The sequence below is a fragment of the Chrysochloris asiatica genome, unplaced genomic scaffold, assembly GCF_000296735.1.
Source record: "Chrysochloris asiatica unplaced genomic scaffold, ChrAsi1.0 scaffold00154, whole genome shotgun sequence".
Taxonomy (NCBI): Eukaryota; Metazoa; Chordata; class Mammalia; order Afrosoricida; family Chrysochloridae; genus Chrysochloris; species Chrysochloris asiatica.
Genome location: NW_006408672.1, coordinates 8013388 through 8031543, shown reverse-complemented (window position 1 = coordinate 8031543; position 18156 = coordinate 8013388). Strand labels below are relative to the sequence as shown.

The following is an 18156-nucleotide window of genomic DNA, read 5'->3' as shown; positions in this document are numbered from 1 at the left end:
CATATTATTTGCTCAGCATACAGGTTGAATAAGTATGGTGAAAGAATACAACCCTGTCTCACACCTTTCCCAATTTTAAAACATTAAGTGTTCCCATGTTCTGTTTGAACAACTGCTTCTTGGTCTAGGTACCGATTTCTCAGAAGTACAATTAAGTGTTCTGGAATACTCATACTTCTCAATGTTGTCCTTAGCTTGTCATGATCCACACGATTTAATAATACCTCTTCCCACCTTCTCAAAATCTATTTTAGCTATGCAACTGATTCTCTACGTTAAATCTGAATGAAATCCTTTGTTTTCAGGATTACCATAACTTGCTCCTAACATCAACAATAGACAAAACTACCCGGGGATCCATCAACCTCTAGTCAGGTCAGCACCATCATTAGCCCATGAACATTCCATACTGTTGTTGGATGTCTTTATTCATACCCATTGTAATCAAGTCCATTCTGACTTAAAATGACTCCACACAGGGTTTCTGAGGCTTTACAGGAACAGAAAATCTACTCTTTCTCCCATTTAAAAAGTCTTGTTTTCCAGGTGCAGGTCTGTTAAGTATGCGTAATTTCACTTTCGAAATAACTTAATCCCCCTAACTCTGATAAATTACTCCATTCTCCATTTGCAGCATGTTTTCCCTTTCTCTTTTCTCTTTCCATAAACCTCCTGGCAGACACACAAACAATTGAAGAACCTATAATAAAGCTGCTATTTATTATTACCATATGAGCCAGGAGTGTCTGTCTGGGTGTCTTCCCATGGAATGGGTGTCTCTTGAGTCAGTGGCTCCTTTACTGTTGTGTGTGGCAGAGGGGCCAGTTCAACACTGGGCTCATCAAATTGTCATTCCCCTTCACAGTGTGTCATCATTGGTCATCCTCCACCCCACTTGTCAAGCTCTGATTCACTGACCTAGCTGTGCAAGAAAACCAACCCTGGTACCAGGATGCATTCCAGGCAAGTTTTCCTGAGATGCCTCAGAGTTAGGCCTTCCAGCGGAACCCACATGGTGGATTTGAACTGCTGACCTTGCAGTTAGTTGCTGTTGTTGTTAGGTGCCATCGAGTTGGTACCGACTCATAGCGACTTTATGTACTGTAGAACGAAATCCTGCCCGATCCTGGGACAACCTCACTACTGTTGCCATGCTTGAGTCCATCGATGCTGCCACTTGGTACTTGTTAGTAGTCCACTGCTTTTCTCTGACAGCACTACCGGTGTAGTCTTTACTCATAGCTAGTGTGTGTGTTTATGTGTGCAAATATATTTGTTAAGTACAAGTCGGTTCTGACTCATAGAGAATCATTATAGGTTTTCGAGGAGTGGCTGGAGAGCCTGAACCACAGTCCTTGTAGTTCAGTGCTCATCCTACAGCACATGATATCTCCTATATTTTGAATATCCTCTTTTCACTCCAGCTAGCATAGAAAACATACTTCAAATAATAACTTTTCCACTAAACCTTCCCTAATTTATCTACTGGCTTAAAGTGATTCTACCATTGCTCTTGAAAAAAATATTCAAAATCTGTGTAAATATGACTTACAATGGCAAAACCTAACTCTTAAGTTGATTTGAAAACAGAAAAAATAAATAAAATAGACAATCAAGTAGATTAACTTACTCTCCTTCTTCCTGAAGATGTTTTAGGAAGATCACTATCATCCTAGAAATAAAATCAGAGCAGTTCACCAGAAATGTAGTAATATTAAAAACCATTTCAAAACATTCAAAAATTAATCAACAAAATTGCAACATATTGTATCAGATGACCTTTATAGAAACACTACAAAAAAACAACCATCCTCCTCACATTTCCAAAGAACCATACACTAATTCTAAAATAAAACTGTCAAAAGTTGTTTAATGAATTTGCTATAGGGTAAACATACACAAGCAACTTTAAATTTGTGTTTGACCTATTACTTGTGAAACCCCAGAACTTCTATGATTATTCTTGTTATTTGTCACTGGCAAGGCCATAATTCTGTGGTTTGGCAGACATTATATAACCATTCTCAAAATTTTGTGATCTGATGTGAGCAACTAATCAGCTGGAAGAGGTTGTTTCCTTGAGGGTGTGTTCTGCAACCAATATATATGGGATGTTTTGACAAAACTCTCCTCTTGCTCTTTTACAGCTTAGCTTAGGTAATCATCCTCTGACCTCTAGTTGTTCTTATGTGAGCCAGCAAGTCTGCCATCTGACCTGCAGATTTTGGGTTAATCAGCCATTATAAACCACATAAATCAGAGGCCTCCAGCTGTTGCCTGATCCACATATTTGGAACTAAGTCATCGCCACAACTGGGGGAGCCACTGCCTTGAAATAACTCTCTCTATATTGTATATAGAAACTTCAGTGGTTTTGCTTTTCTAAAGAACCACCCTAAGGCATTGGGTATTGAGAGTAATTCTAGAAAAACAAAAAGTGAGTTTTCGAAATTGTTTATTCTCAAATCTGGCTACTCTTCCAGGCATTAATGGTTGTATAATAGTAAAGAGTGCACTGTTAACCCATGAGATGAGGAAGCAATAGAAATATGCAAAACATCACCACCAACTGATCAAGTATATATTGAAACCAGGGTAGTTAACATGTTTGATATTTTTCTCCAATTCTGACAGAATAAATATAAGGAAGCTGGTTGGTTAATACTATTTTCACAAGACTAAGGGCTGAAAGAAAGTGATGTGTTCCAAGTTTCAGAGTCACAGCTCAAGTATTGCATACAAAACCTGAAACTTGCCACTGGTGCCCTTAAAGAAAATCTTATTTCATGTAGTAACATATAGCTGATACTCCAGAAAACCAAACCCAGAGCCTTATCATAAAATGGCTAAATTAGAACACTAATTAAATTCCTAACCTCAAATGGTGCCTCACTGACTGCAAAGAAATGGAATCTTGTAACTTGGGATGGGGACAAATGGGTAGATGATCAGAAATCTATTGAGAGTAAATGCCTCTATCCTGTTGAATAACACCTGCCAACACAAGCAACCTACTTACTTCCATCTGGAAAGGCTACTCCATCTTTGTCTGCTAAACTACCCTCCCTGGTAAAAACCCATTATCTGATGAGATTAAGGTGTGTTATCTGAGATACTGCATATACTGAGGATGATACAAGACACTGCTGAATGTCTTCAGGATCCACAACCACCACCCACTTTTGCTCTTAGAACCTTTAGCGAGACTTAAGTACCAAAAAGTCCCAAAAGGTAAAGTATGAACTATGATGTGCACTACATTCCAAAAGAATGGCTTGATTTTTCTTATACAAATGGAATCCTGGAGAATGTGTGTAGGGAAGGCTACTAAAGAAAGAAGTGGGATAAAGGTGCAATGAACTTTAAGTTGGACTAGTCTGAGGTTACTGACATGGGCACTCTAAGCACAGTTTTCATTCAGTATTTCAGTTTGAGAGGTTAGAAAGCAATCTAGTATTTTATTTGATCGTTTCACTGAAGCATGGACTGAGCAATGGCCTACACTAAATCAAGGAGAGATGTCTTACTATACCCTAATGGTATCCATAGGCTTAGGGAAGTTAACATAGTAAAGTGGCTGTATCAGGATAGAATCATAGACCCATAAATGGCATGTTCAGAGGACACACCTTTAACAACAGTAACAATTTTGTGAAGAGAATCCTAAAGTCTTTGAAGACTGCTTTGATTACCATGTTATGCAAGTCAGATTCAACAGTGGGAGCTGCTCTAAGTGAATGAAGACACGTAACTACAATTAGATGGATGAGACCCCAGGATGGCAGGGGCAAAGTGGCAGCAATTAATCATCAAAGACAAGGCAGGCTGGATTACCGTAATAAAGAGTAGAGTCAAAGAATACTCAGAATAGTTTGACTTGTGGTGTTGCCTATTTAGCCATGGTGTCCCTGGAAGTGACATCTACTAAAAATTTGCCTGATCTGTACAAATGGACAAATCCTATATCAAGCAGTCTGGCTTGAAACCCCAAAATAGTGCCATGTCCACTCAAGTAATTCCCAGACTTGACACAGCTCACAGACTCACAAACCCTTCAATGTATGGGAGGCTAGGTCCCTTTGAGGACAGACCCCATATCCAATCTAAAATTTATAAACTTAAATTTTTTCCCAGTCTTTCTTAAAAGGATATACAGCCTTTTACAAGGCGTGGAAATAATCAGATTATGGGGAAATTATTAAACACCAATTCTGAACTAACACTAATTCTAGGAGATGCAGACTTTATTGTGGCCTACCAATCAGAGTAAGGGCATATGAAGGTCGGGTTACTAATGGAATCTTAGCTCAGGTCTGTCTCACAGTGAATTCACAAACATATCCTGTAGTGACTTCCCCATTTCTGCAATGTAAATACCAACACTGTGCCAGCTGCTAGTATGTCTTAATAGTAAGTCTAGAATCATTGACACAACTGCTTTACTAAGTCCAATTAGCATAATGTCATTAATGTAACAGACCAGTGTGACAAAATGAATACCTTTCATGTCCTCAAGACATCACACATTAATGTCATTATGCTGATTAGACTCAGTAAAGAAGTTGTGTCAATGATTCTATACTTATTGGTAAGACATTTGTGCTAAAAAGTAGGATCCAGGTGTGTGGGACATGTCAAGATACTCAGTCTAAAGTGAAGGATAAGTTGTTGCATCTGGTCCTTCCCACAACTAAAAAATAAACACACTGCCTGGTGGACCTCAATTAGGTGTGCTACTCTAGTCTATTTACCAAGTGACTCATAAAGTTGCTAGTTTTTTGTGGGGCCCAGAACTAGGGAAGGTCCTCCAATAGCTTATGCCATGTTAACCATTCTGACACTTGGGGCCAATGGTTCTTGAAATGTCAGTGGCAGATAGAGATGCTATTTATAGTCTTTGGCAGACCCCTGTTGGTGAATCACAGCAGAAACCCTTATGATTGTGGTGCAAAGGTCAGCTATCCCGTTTTGATAACCAGCTTTTGACTTGCTGCTGGGCTTTAGCAAAAACAAATGCATAACAAAAAACTAGGTTTTGTCTGACTCATAAAATCATAAAGTCACATGTGCAGAGCAGCACCCTATCATTAAAATGTTATGAGATCAGGCAGGACCTACATGAAAAAGTGGCATGGTCTCCATCCAGTGATGCTACCTTTCCTTTCCCAGTTTGTACCTATGGTCTAATTGTTGTTAAGTGCCACTGAGTCTGTTCCAACCCATAGTGACCCTGTATAGGGTTTCCAAGGAGCAGCTAGCTGGTGAGCTTGAACTGCCGACCTTGTGGCTCAAGCCAACTTTGAAATCCAGTGCATTAACCCACAGGACTTGAATGACCTAATTGGGAGTATGTTAAGATCAACTGACCAAGGAAGAAAAAACTGTGAGCCTGGTTTACAAATGGTTCTAACTCTATATTCAGGTAGTTATTGAAAGTGGACAACAGTAGCAATTCAGCCCCTCTAGAACTTCCATAAAAAGATATGATGCTGGTGAATGGGAATCCTCCCAAAGGGCAGAAATTCAAGCAATGTATACCTAGTTATTCAATTTGTGTAGAAGAAGAAATGGCCAAATGGCCAACTGTATACTGTTTCATGGCTGTGGCCAGTGGTTTGGCTAGCTGATCAGGGACTTGGAAGGAATGTGACTGGAAAATTGTTAACAAGGAAGTATGCGAAAGATGCAAGTGGATATACGTGAGTGACTCAAAGAAGTTAATAGAGATGCTAAGCAAAAGGTGACCTCAACAGTGAGGAATTTTTAACAAGTGGAAAGGATGACATACTCTGAATACCAGTCATTATCTTTCCTTACTCCTGTCGTTGCTCAATGGGGTCCTGGACAAAGTGGCTATGGTGGCAGAGCTAAAAGTTATATATGGGCTCAACAACACAAATTCTACTCACAAAAGCAGTCTTTGCTACAGCCACTGCTGAGGGCCCAATCTGCCAGCAAGAGATCAGCACTGAGTCTTCGATACCATTCTTAGTGCGACCAGCCAGTCACAGTTAGAAACTTGGTGGCAGGTTGATTACAGTATACTACATGGAAAGGAAAGTGTTTTCTTCTTAACAGGATACACAATCTAGATTCAGATTTGCCTTCCCTGCATGCAATGTTTCAGCAAAATTTACCATTTGTGGACTCAGAATGCCTTAACCACTCTCATGTATCCCACGCAGCACTGCCTCGAATCAAGAACCTCACACTTCATAGCAAAGGGACTGCCACAATGGTCCCATGCTCATGTAATTCATTGGTCTTACATGTTCCTCATCATCATGCAGAAGAAGCTGGCTTGACAGAGCCATACAATGGCCTTCTAAAGACATAATTATAATTCCAACAAGACAGCAATACCTTGCATGGTTGGGACAATGTTCCCCAGTAGTCTGTAAATTCTCTAAATCAGCATCCAATGTATGGTGCTGTTTCTCCCAAAGCCAGAATTCTATGGTCCAGGACTCAAGGAGTATAAATAAGAGCGACACCACACACATTATTACCACTAGAGACCCACTCACAAACTTTTTGTTTACTATCTCCATGAACTTATGCTCTGTGCATCTAGAAGACTTAGTTCCAAAGGGAGGAAAACTTCCACAATGAGACAAATTTATTCCACTTAACTGTAAGCTAAGAACGCCACCCAGACATACTGGGGTCCTCATGACTCTGGATCAACAGGAAAAAAAGGAAGTTACTGTATTGTACTCGTGAAATCAGACTGATACTACATAATGGAGGTTTAGAAGAATATGTCTGGCATACAGAAGATCCCTTAGACTGTCTTAGTATTACCATGCCCTGTGACTAAAATCAGTATAAAATTATAGCAATCCAATTCCAACATGATCACTACTACAGATTCTTCAATGTAGGATAGATTCACCTCCCCCTCCAGCCGAAATCAACCCAAACAAGGCAGAAACCCAAATCAGCTGAGTTGCTTGCTAAAGGCAAAGGGAATCAGAATGGGTCTAGAAAAAAGTAGTTCTAAAATGCCTACTATGACCACAGACCAGTTGCAGAAATGGTAACTGTTAACTATTATGAGAATTTCTACCACATTTTGTTATACCTACATGTACAAAGATATGTATATATACCTTTATTTTTCTTTCTTACAGAGAACTGCCCCCACAGTGTTTCCAAGGCTATTGCCTTTACAGAAGCAGACTGATACATCTTTCCTTCATGGAATGGCTGGTGGGAATATGGAGCCATACACTCTAATCACTGAACCACCAGAGTTCCTTCTGTGGCACTGGGGATATAAGCACTAGACCTCAAGGTTGGTTTGAACCCCAAGATCAATGGTTCAAACTTGCCAGCCTCTTCTTGGAAACCCTATACAGGGTCGCCATGAGTCAGAACCAACTCAACAACACTTAACAATGACAACAACTCATTATAAATTATAATTTGCATTTTCAGCTGTACATGTTAGCTGTTTTCTTTTCCGTGTAAGTACTACTTTACTTGATGGCATTTAACAACAACTACTTTATAACTGGCTTTAATTTAAAATTATGTATGGTCCAAGGTGTTTTTACTAGTGCCAAGTTGACAAGTGGTACACTATGATTATTAATGTTGAGTGTTAACTTGTCTAGGTCAAAATTCTGTGGTTTGGCAGACATCCTACAATTCTGTGATCTGGTGTGAGCAGTCAATCAGCTGGGAAGTAGAGTTTCCATAGACACATGGCCTGCATCCAATACATATGGATGTTCTAGGACCGAATGCTCTCTCTCAATCCTGCATCTAGCTCATCATCCTCTGACCTTTGATTCTTGAGGAATCAATGAGCAGCCTGCTCTGTAAAACTGCTGATTTTGGGTTAGTCAGCCCCTGCGACCACATGTATCAGGAGAAGCCACCTGTCTTCTTGCCTGACGGGAAGTGGGAATTGCCAGCCTCCAACACTGGTTATGTTCCTTTAGAAAGAAAGCCAATCCCAAAATAGCCACATACACCAATAAAGAGCATGTATTTTTCTAGTACACACATTTTGTTGTTTTTATTGTTGTGTAACATCTAATTGATTCTGCCTCATAGTGACCCTGTATAGGGTTTCCAAGAGTGGCTGGTGGGTATGAACTTCCAACCTGCGGTTAGCAGTCCAGTGCTTATCCTATAGCATCACACCAGGCTTCAAATTCAGTAATTTATTATTTCATAAATCACATAACAGTATATTCAATTAATTTCTAACATAAATTAACATAAAAATCAGTGAACTACGTCCAAGTTTGTGGAAAAATTGACCCTATGTTTTTCAAAAATATCCTTCCTGAAACACCAAACCAGAGTCTGATTGTGTGTTAAAGTTCTACAACACAATGGTATGGTACCTGCCTATGTATCTACACTTTATTATCATCTTGAGTTTAGGACTTTGGATTACGTTGTTGTTGCTAAGTCACATCGAGTCATAGTGACCCTATATAGGGTTTCTAAGGAGTGGCTAGCAGGTTTGAGCCGCCAACCTTGCGGCACAAATTGACCTGTAGTCCAATGCATTATAATACACATTATTATACACAATGCACTATAATATACCACAACAGGATCATAGGCAGCTTTTTTTATACTTAATTATGTTAAAACCCAACACACAGATTTTGGTTTTACAAGAAATATTCCCAAGGTACTTTTGATAATATACTTTTCTCAAGGTAAAACTTTTAAGAACACATTTCATAACTAAAGTTATTAATTGTTGTTGTTAAGTGCCGCTGAGTCTGTTCCGACCCATAGCGACCCTGCATAGGGTCTCCAAGGAACAGCTGGTGAGGTTGAACCGCTGACCCTGCAGTTCAAACTGAATTTGCAGTCCAGCGCATTAACCGACAATGCCATACTAGGACTCCAAAGTTATTCTTTACTTGATATTAATTATTATACTTCATTGAACATCTAGGTCAATTATAAGTATAAAAAGTGTTTCTTTTCAAATACCCCATTTTTAAATTTTATTATAAATATCAACAATTAATATTAGGGAACCAACATTTTCTATTACATTAATCATTTTTTAGCTCAACTTTGAGATGAACAAAAACCATTATAAAATTGACAGATGTCATACCAAATCCTCAGCATTTTGCTCATCATTTTCAGACGTATTAGTAAATTCTGAGATATTTGTACAGTCTTGAGTCCTGAAAAGCAATTATTCACTTTTTAAATAACATATACAGTTGACTCTTTCCAACGATTGAAAATATACATATTAAAATATGAACAGTTTCCCAAAATATGCATAATTAATTCAAGCAGAGAAATAACAAGTTTTGATGCAAGTCACTGTAGAAACAACTGACCATGTGAAGTCCTAATTCAAAATCATGAGTTAATTAAGTATATTTTATGAAATTAAACTGGTAATACAAAAATAACATATGGCATTAACCAAATAAGTACATTCATGACTTTCCCTAAACATAGGTATCCTCACTAGCAAAATTATAATGTAAAGGCTACAGAGAAAACTATTGAAAATCGAACAATAGTTTCGCGTTTTAAGTACTACATATATGGGACCAAACTGACAACAGCAACTAGAAAAACTAGATAGAAACCTTAAAAGAATGCTAATAATAGAGGAACAATTCACAGAAAAGTCAGAATGACTGTACAACTCAAAAAATGTAACCAGTGTCACTACATTCTACATGTAGAAACTGGTGAAACGGTGTGTATGTTTTACTGTACATATTCCCAACAACAATAAAATTTAAGGAACAGAAATAGGTTAGTTTGACAAAAAGAGAGACTAGGAAAACAATAGGAGGAAGAAATGAAAGCAAATGATACTTTAACCTGTGCACAAAGAAGAAGAAAGAATGCTAAAGTAGGAATATATAGTCATGAAAAGGATGAAAATAGGTGTGTGGTTTTCATGATGTAGGAAATAAAGTACTATAGAGGTGGAGACTTGAGAGTCCTCCAAATTTTAGATAGGCATTAAATCCAAGTGACTGACAGATTAAGAAAATACTAAATGCAATGAGGATTCTGAATGAAACCCTGACATAAAGGACATTTGTGTATTAAAGTAAGTGGTACAGTTCATTCAGTATTTTATCAAGGCTAATGACTTAGTATTTATATAAACGTACCATCGTTAATGTAAAATGCTACCAAAGGGAAAATCAAGGAAGGCTTTTATGCAATTCTCTCACAATATAAAGTTTTTCAAAAATTTTTTTTAATTGACAAAAAAAAAAGATTTTCAATTTACTTTGTTAATGAAATTATAATGACCCTAAATGTATTTTTAAATGTCATTTAAAGAAATACACTAAGAAGGCATAACTCATAAAGTAGAAAATAAAAAATGATGATTTTAAGAGCATGCAGTATAACTTTTCCACAAAGTCTATACTATATGAGGTAACTTACTTGATGAATTTCAAAAGTTGGTCAGTTATCTTCTTAGCTGATCTTGCAATTACACTCTCAGGTTCATTAAATGTTCTGGCATTATGTTCAATATATCTTACTTCCCAAACTAATGCAGATAGCCTCCTTCAAAATAAAGTAGCCAATTTAGGGCTTAGAAAATAAAAAGACAGAAACCAAGTAAAAAAGCAAATTTTCTTAGCACATATACCAATTAAAACAGCATGATGAATTAAACCACATGAACAAAGTCACAATGAACAAGATTCCGTTCTGTTCATTTGATCATAATATAAATGGTTAGACAGTGGACACTGAATTACAGAAAATACATTTAAGAATCTAAAGGCTGACTGATCACTGTTATCACAGAAAGAAAACTGAACAAAGCAAGGACTGTTTCACACTGCTGATAGGTACCTTCTGAAGATGTTAACTGCTAATGAGAATGTTAAAATACCACCAATCTTCAATCAATCAATCTCACTGTAAACTGTCAAAGTAGTTTCTGATTATGAGGCACATTCCCATGTCTAGAAAAATTATACTGATCATGTTGACTCTACATGTCTGGTTTTCTATAAAGGCAATTTCTCTAAGGAATCTAATTATAAATAATAAGCTAAAATCAATGGCTAAAATTATCATTAGGAATAGGAAATTTTATAGTTATCAGTGTTCTACATGCACGGTAGCTCCACAGGATAAGCACTGAAGTGTGAACCACAAGGTTGGAAGTTGGGAGCCCATTAATCACTCGACAGGAGAAACATGAGGCTTTCTCCTTCAAACATTTGAAGACTTAGAAACCCTATAACAGGGTCACTATAAATTGGAATCTACTAGACAGCACTTAACAAGAAGCCAGAGATTAAAAGTTGATCCCATTGAGGGCTTAATCTTATCATCGAAGCCAGAGGTCAATCCTTAAGTAAAATAAAATTTGGTTTTAAACGAAGAAATTAAAACATGAATGCTGATGCATAAATTAAAACAATGAACGTATCGCTTCATTTAATTTGGAAGAAAAATAGATTACTACAGATTGAAGACCAAAACATGATTATTTCATGCCTGGTTCAATTCCCACCTACTCACAGGCATCTAACATAGTATCAAACAAATAGGAGAACAAAATTAATATAATGAAAGAAAAGAGTAAGAAAGAAATTGTTAATACTCCATCCACTAACACTTACCAACCATCACCTCTCTATTTACCTTTGTTATTAGTTAGTATGGCCAATATTTTCCAAACTTTTTTTAAAAAAAGTAGGTGTCTACTAACCTGTAAAATCGATTAACAAGCCTCATTCGAATTGTATAAAGATCAGTTGGATAAGCTACTACTGTACAGTACTTTGGGTAGGTACATAGATCAACAGGGCCTGCAAAAGCTGCTGCCATATCTGTTAGGACAGAAGAGTTTTTAATCAACAAATACACGAACGCTAAATAATATTTCTCTACACATCATTCATAAAAATAGAGCTACCTTAAACATTACATGCTAAAGCAAAAGGTAACAGATAGTATAACCAATGACAGAACTGAAATTACACTTTCAAAAAAATTTTTTACAAAGGAAAACCTGAATATAAAGTATTTAACCATAAAACAACATACCAAGATTCAAGAGTTGATCAATGCCACTGATGATGCGTTCACATTCCTCATCTCTTGATTTCTGGCCCCATTCACCATCTTGTGGCTTGTACAGCAATTTCTCAAGTTCATCTGAAGTGACAGAAATACTAGCTCCTACTTCTTCAGGTGGATCAACTATAAATTCCATGCAAAACGTAAGCCCAAAGGGGGGAGAAGGGAGATAAGGAGAGAACAAATCACAAAATAATTATATAATGTATTTCAAGGCAATGTTCTAGTATCATAAATTTAGGCTACTGTGTATCTAAAAATGAGGTCAAACTCATAACTTTGAAAATTACCAATTTAAATGATCAAATTCCTTAAATGCATTAGCGATGTCTATCCCAACAAAATTAATACTAAGGTTGTCATCATTAATACACTTCAGTCTACTTCTCAAAATTAACTCAGAAGCCTCTGAAAAAAATAATCGAATTTGAATACATTGAAAACTTCAAAAGTTGTATTTGTGGCTGTTGTTAGGTGCCATTGAGTCCTTACCAATTCATAGAGACCTTGTGTACAGCAGAACGAAACACTGCCTGATCCTGGGCCAACCTCACTACTGCAGGCAAGCTTGAGTCCGTCGAAGCTGCCACTTGGCCAATCTACCTCGTTGAGGGTCTTCCTCTTTTTCTCTGACCCTCCACCTTACCAAACATGATATTCTTCTCCAGCGTCTGAGCCCTTCTAACAATATGTCCGAAGTATGAGAGATAAAGTTTGGCCATCTTCGCCTAAAAGGAGCACTCTGGCTTTACTTCTTCCAAAACGGATCTATTGGTTCTGTTTGCAGCCCATGGAACTTTCAATATTCTCATCAAACACCGTAACTTAAAAAAGCAGCAATTCTTCTATAGTCTTCCTTATTCACCATCCAGCTTTATCGTGCATATGAGGTTATTGAAAATACCATGACTTGGGTCAGGCGCACCTTAGTCCTTAAACTGACATTTTTGCTCTTCAACACTTTAAACGACTTGTGCAGCAGATTTGCCTAATGAAATACGTCCTTTAATTTCTTGACTGTTGCTTCCGTGAGTGTTGATAGTTGATCCAAGAAAAATGAAGTCCTTGACGACGCCAATCTTTTCTGCGTTAAGAATGTTGTTTACTGGTCCAATGGTGAATATTTTTGTTTTCTGTATATTGAGATGCAATCCATACCAAAGGCTGTGCTCTTTAATTGTCATCAGTAAATGTTTTAAGTCCTCTACACTTTCAGCAAGCAAGGTTGTATCATCTGAACGCAGGTTGTTAGTGAGTCTTCCGACAAATGTATGTCACATTTTTCTTCATAGAACCCAGCTTCTCGTATTATTTGCTCAGCATACAGGTTGAATAAGTATGGTGAAAGAATACAACCTTGTCGCACACCTTTCTTAATTTTAAACCATTCAGTGTTCCCATGCTCTGTTCAAACAAATGCCTCTTCGTCTATGTACAAGTTCCTCATGAGCATAATTTAAGTTTTCTGGAATACTCATACTTCACAGTGTTGCCCATAGCTTGTCATGATCCACACAATCGAAGGCCTTTGTGTAGTCAATAAAGCAGAGGTAAACATCTTTCTGATATTCTCGGCTTTCAGTCAAGATCCATTGGACATCAGCAGTGATATCCTTCGTTACATGGCCTCTTCTGTTTCTGGCTTGAACCTCTGGATGTTCTCTGTCAATGTATGCTTGCAGCCGTTTCTGTATTACCTTAAGTCAAACTTTATTCGCATGGGATACCAAAGATAATGTCTGATGATTTCCGTATTCCGTTAGGTCACCTCTCTTTGGAATGGGCACAAACACGGATCTCTTCCAATCAGTTGGCCAGATAGCTGTCTTCCAAATTTCTTGGCATAGATGAGTGAGTGCCTCCTATGCCACCTCACTTTCTTGAAAGATTTCAATTTTACTCCATCAATTCCTGGTGCCTTGTTCTTTGTCAATTCCTTCAATGCACCTTGGATTTCCTCCTTCAGTATCATTGGCTCTTGAACACACATGCTAACTCTTGAAATGTTTGAACATTAACCATTTCTTTTTGGTACAGTGACTGTATATTCCTTCCATCTTCTCTTCATGCTTTCTGCATCATTCAATAATCTGATCAGAGAATCTTTCAATAACAAAAACTGAGGCTAGAATTTTTTCTTCAATACCCCCAGCTTGAGAAATGCAGAGCGTTTCCTTCCTTTTTGGTTTTCTATGTTTACACTTTTTGGTTTGACTTTAAGAAAATTAACATAAGAAACGCCAAATTTCTTATTTTAATGGAGTTCAAGTAGTCTTGGTGTGGCACTATAAGCATGGGACTGCTTACCACAAGGTCAACAGTTCAAACGCACCAGCCACTCTTCAGAAAGCATGTAGAGTCAGTATGAGTCAGAACCAACTCAAAGGCACTTAACAACAACAATGGAGTTCAAAAGCAAATTAAAAAGAAAAAATAGAAGATGAAAAGTGAGCGTACTATTTAACTAAACTAAGTTAATGCAAAAAGCCAATAAAGGTACCATATAAAGACACAGATTCATTAAGAAAACAGTCAAGATCTCCCTTGGTTGTCTCTTTACTTCTTAGAATACCTATGAAAACATAAATTCTCATATTCAGTTGGTGGTAGTAGTGGTGTTGGTTATGTACCTCTGAGTCAGTTATGACTCAGAGCGAACAAGTAGAGGGTTTCTAAGGCTGTGAATTTTTATAGGAGCAGAAAGCCTCATCTTTTCCACAAAGAGGAATTAGTAGTTTCAAACTGATAATCTTCTGGTTAGGAGCCTAGTTCAGAATCCACTACAGTACTAAGGCTTAAACATGTAAGCAAGATATATTGATAATCACTGGCAATTGAAATGCAAAGGTTAGAAACAAAGAGGAAGGATCAGTAGTTGCAAAATATTGCCTTGATGACAGAAATGATGCTAGAGATCATTATGATAGACTTCTGTAAAACAAATTATTTGTTCATTTCATATACCTTTTTTAAATAGCAAAAGATGACTATAGAGAACAAACAAGATTGCGGATCAGGTGGAAGTGCAGTGAAGGATGTCCTCCAGCAACAACACAGAATACCTGGCCAAGAAGGCTCAGGGGCTGGTCCCAGAACTCTGAACCACTTACAAAGGAATATTTAGAAGGCTGGAAGGCTTAGAGCTGTAGGAATTTGTGGCAGAAGCAAGAAATCCATTGCTTTGTAATTCGAGATGCTCAGCTGCTTGAGGAGCCGCCATCTTGGGTGAGACCAAGTGGGAGAATCATGAGAACGGCCACAGATGCCCGGTAGAACCGCTGAGATAAAGGTGTGGACATTCTTCTCTTTTGGTAGCGGTCCCTTGCTGTCTGCGCACCTCCATTCAGGGTGACTATAGCCTTAGCTAGTGGGCACCCCAGCCCCACCCTCAGAGGGTTATACTATGCATGTGCATAGATCTCCTTGACATTTAAAGAGACAATTTCCAATTAAAACCAAATGGCCACAGCCAGCCCTGAACTGTTTACAACTACAAAAAAGGCCTTAACGGGGATTGTGGAGTGAGACAAGCAGACAAAAAAGGAAATACGCCGAAAATTAAATCCTAACTTATGTCAAAACAACCAACAGTGGCATCTTGAAATTTCTCAAGAAGAGAAGTGAAAAGGGAAGCCCATTTCCTAATTACATTTACCTGGAGGCAATCAGAAAGAATAAGAAATACCAAAATACATACCCATCTGAGTAATAAAGGCCACAGATAACCCCTGAATATGCTCAAAAACAGAAGCAGGTGACCATATATGCATGTGTCCAGAAACGAGATAAAGTCACTGAGGCAAATGAGCTGAAAGTAGACCTATACTCCTCCATACTGGAAGATGGGCAGGCTTTGGAAATGCCTGAGGAGGAATTCAGAAGAATGATTATAAAATGTATCAAAACACTATACAATGGAGTTGAGAAAAATAAGGAAGAACTCAGGAAAGTGCTACAAGAACTATTAAATAAGATAGATACAGCATTGGAAACAATTCAAAACCTACAGACAGAGGTATAAATGATTAATAACAGAATATCAGAAATGGACAATACATTGAAAGGGCAAAGGAACAGAATTGAAGAGACAGAATCCAGAACTATTGAGCTAGAAGATAAATCTCTCAATACTATTAAGATAGAAGGACAAACACGAAAAAGGATAAAAAAATCTGAAGAAGGCCTAAGATTCACGTTGGATAACATGAAGAGGAATAACATAAGAATTATCGGCATTCCAGAAAAGGAACGATCACACAAGTCCACAGAAGAGATAGTTGAAGAACTTCTGGACAAAAATTTTACTAACATCATGAAAAGATAATCATTCAAGAAGCTCAACGAACACCAGGATGGATAGACCCTAAAAGACTATCACCAAGACATATAATAATCAAGCTCTCCAAAATCAAAGATAGAGAAAGGATCTTGAAAGCAGCTAGGGAAAAGAGAAATGTAACATACAAAGGCAAGCAAATCAGATTAAGCTCAGATTTCTCAACAGAAACCATCAGGCAAGTAGGCAAGGGGTGACATATATATAAAACCCTGAAAGAGAAAAACTGCCACCGAAGAATCTTCTACCCAGCAAAGCTATCAATCAAATACGATGGTGGAATCAAAACATTCCAGGATAAACAGAAGCTAAGGGATTTTGCTAAAGCCAACCCTGCTATGAAAAACATCCTAAAGGAAGTTCTGTGTACTGAGAACCAACAAGAACAGACAACAACTACAGACTGACGTATATGGCAGCATTAACCTGAACTCAGTCGAAAAATGGAAGAGTCAAGAACAGAATAAAATTATAAGAACAGAGGATCTGGGAGGTCAAAACAATTGATCAAAACAATTACAATGTGAAAAAAAGTAAACACAGAGGAACAGAGATCCAGGTGGTGGGAAGGTCAGGCAGATTACTGGATAAAATAGGCTGTCTTAAATGGAGGGAAGAACTAACGAAATATAAGGTAACCACAATGGGGTTGGGGTGGGGGTTTACTTTGGGTGTTGGGGAGGGCAATACAAGAAGGTGACAGGAGGCAGAAGAACAAGATAGATAGGGGAACACTGAGACAAGTTGGCAGGCCCTGATGGGACAGAGGAAAATAGTAACGCATACTCAACCTTGGAACAACAGGGCTCTGGGATACAGGGATCTAGGTACAGCTCGAAGAGGGTAAATAATACTAAAATCCTTCACTGCCTTATGAATAGTAGTTTCCCTTGCCTACTATTATAAAATAGACACTTGAGTGGGATAGAAAGGAATGTTGGGAAACATGATTAGAGAAAACTTGTAAGCACATCTTCAGCCTGTAATTGATTATAATACCTAAAAGGGGTTCTACAACTTTCCCAGTGCAATAGGCCTCATGCAAAGCCTTTACAGAGTATAGGACCATAGATGAAATCCTGAGTCCCATCTACAACCTTATGAGGTGAGACATTCCCACTAGAAAGGACAAGCATACTGGAACAGCCACAGTGACAGATGATGCATCTTCATGATGAACCTGACCTATACTCAGAGAGGTAGTTACTCTAAATACCAACACAGAGGAAAAGAGTCTTCAAATCAAGTTTCAATGCTATCCGCTTTGTATACAGGGTAGATAGGGATGGGCAACTTAGACATTGGCTACCTAAAATGAGGGAGCAATAAAGGCACGATCTGACTGGCTTACAAGGTTTCAAGAGGGAGTTTAGCTTAAGAGTATGGGGGTTGTTGTCTGTTTCCCTGCTATATGGCAGTTGGTATTGGTTCTTGCCTGGGTTTTTGTGTTTTTTAAGGTGTGATTGTAGGTTGGCTGTATGGTAGCAGTTGCTGACTCTTCTTGTGTGATACAGGGAAACAAAGAGTCCTCCAAAGGCAGAAGGGGGAGCATATAACAGCAAAACAATACCAGTAAAAAAAAAAAAAGACTAAAAAATAAAAAAGACTAAAAAATAATTATAAAATCTATCAAAACACTATATAATGGAGTTGAGAAAAATAAGGAAGAAGTCAGGAAAGTGCTACAAGAACTATCAAATAAGATAGATACAGTACTGCAAACAATTCAAAACCTACAGAAAGAGAAG

At 37.9% G+C, this 18156-nt stretch overlaps 1 protein-coding gene across 1 annotated transcript in view; it reads right to left on the bottom strand.

The window, feature by feature from the left end:
* Positions 1 to 18156, bottom strand: part of BRWD1 (bromodomain and WD repeat domain containing 1) — a 197519-nt gene that overhangs the window by 25998 nt on the left and 153365 nt on the right. The window contains exons 28-31 of the mRNA XM_006870863.1: positions 12040 to 12195; positions 11702 to 11822; positions 10414 to 10539; positions 9098 to 9170 (exon numbers count right to left, since the gene is read on the bottom strand). Of these exons, the coding sequence (XP_006870925.1) occupies positions 9098 to 9170; positions 10414 to 10539; positions 11702 to 11822; positions 12040 to 12195 (476 nt within the window). The remainder of the gene's footprint in view (positions 1 to 9097; positions 9171 to 10413; positions 10540 to 11701; positions 11823 to 12039; positions 12196 to 18156) is intronic.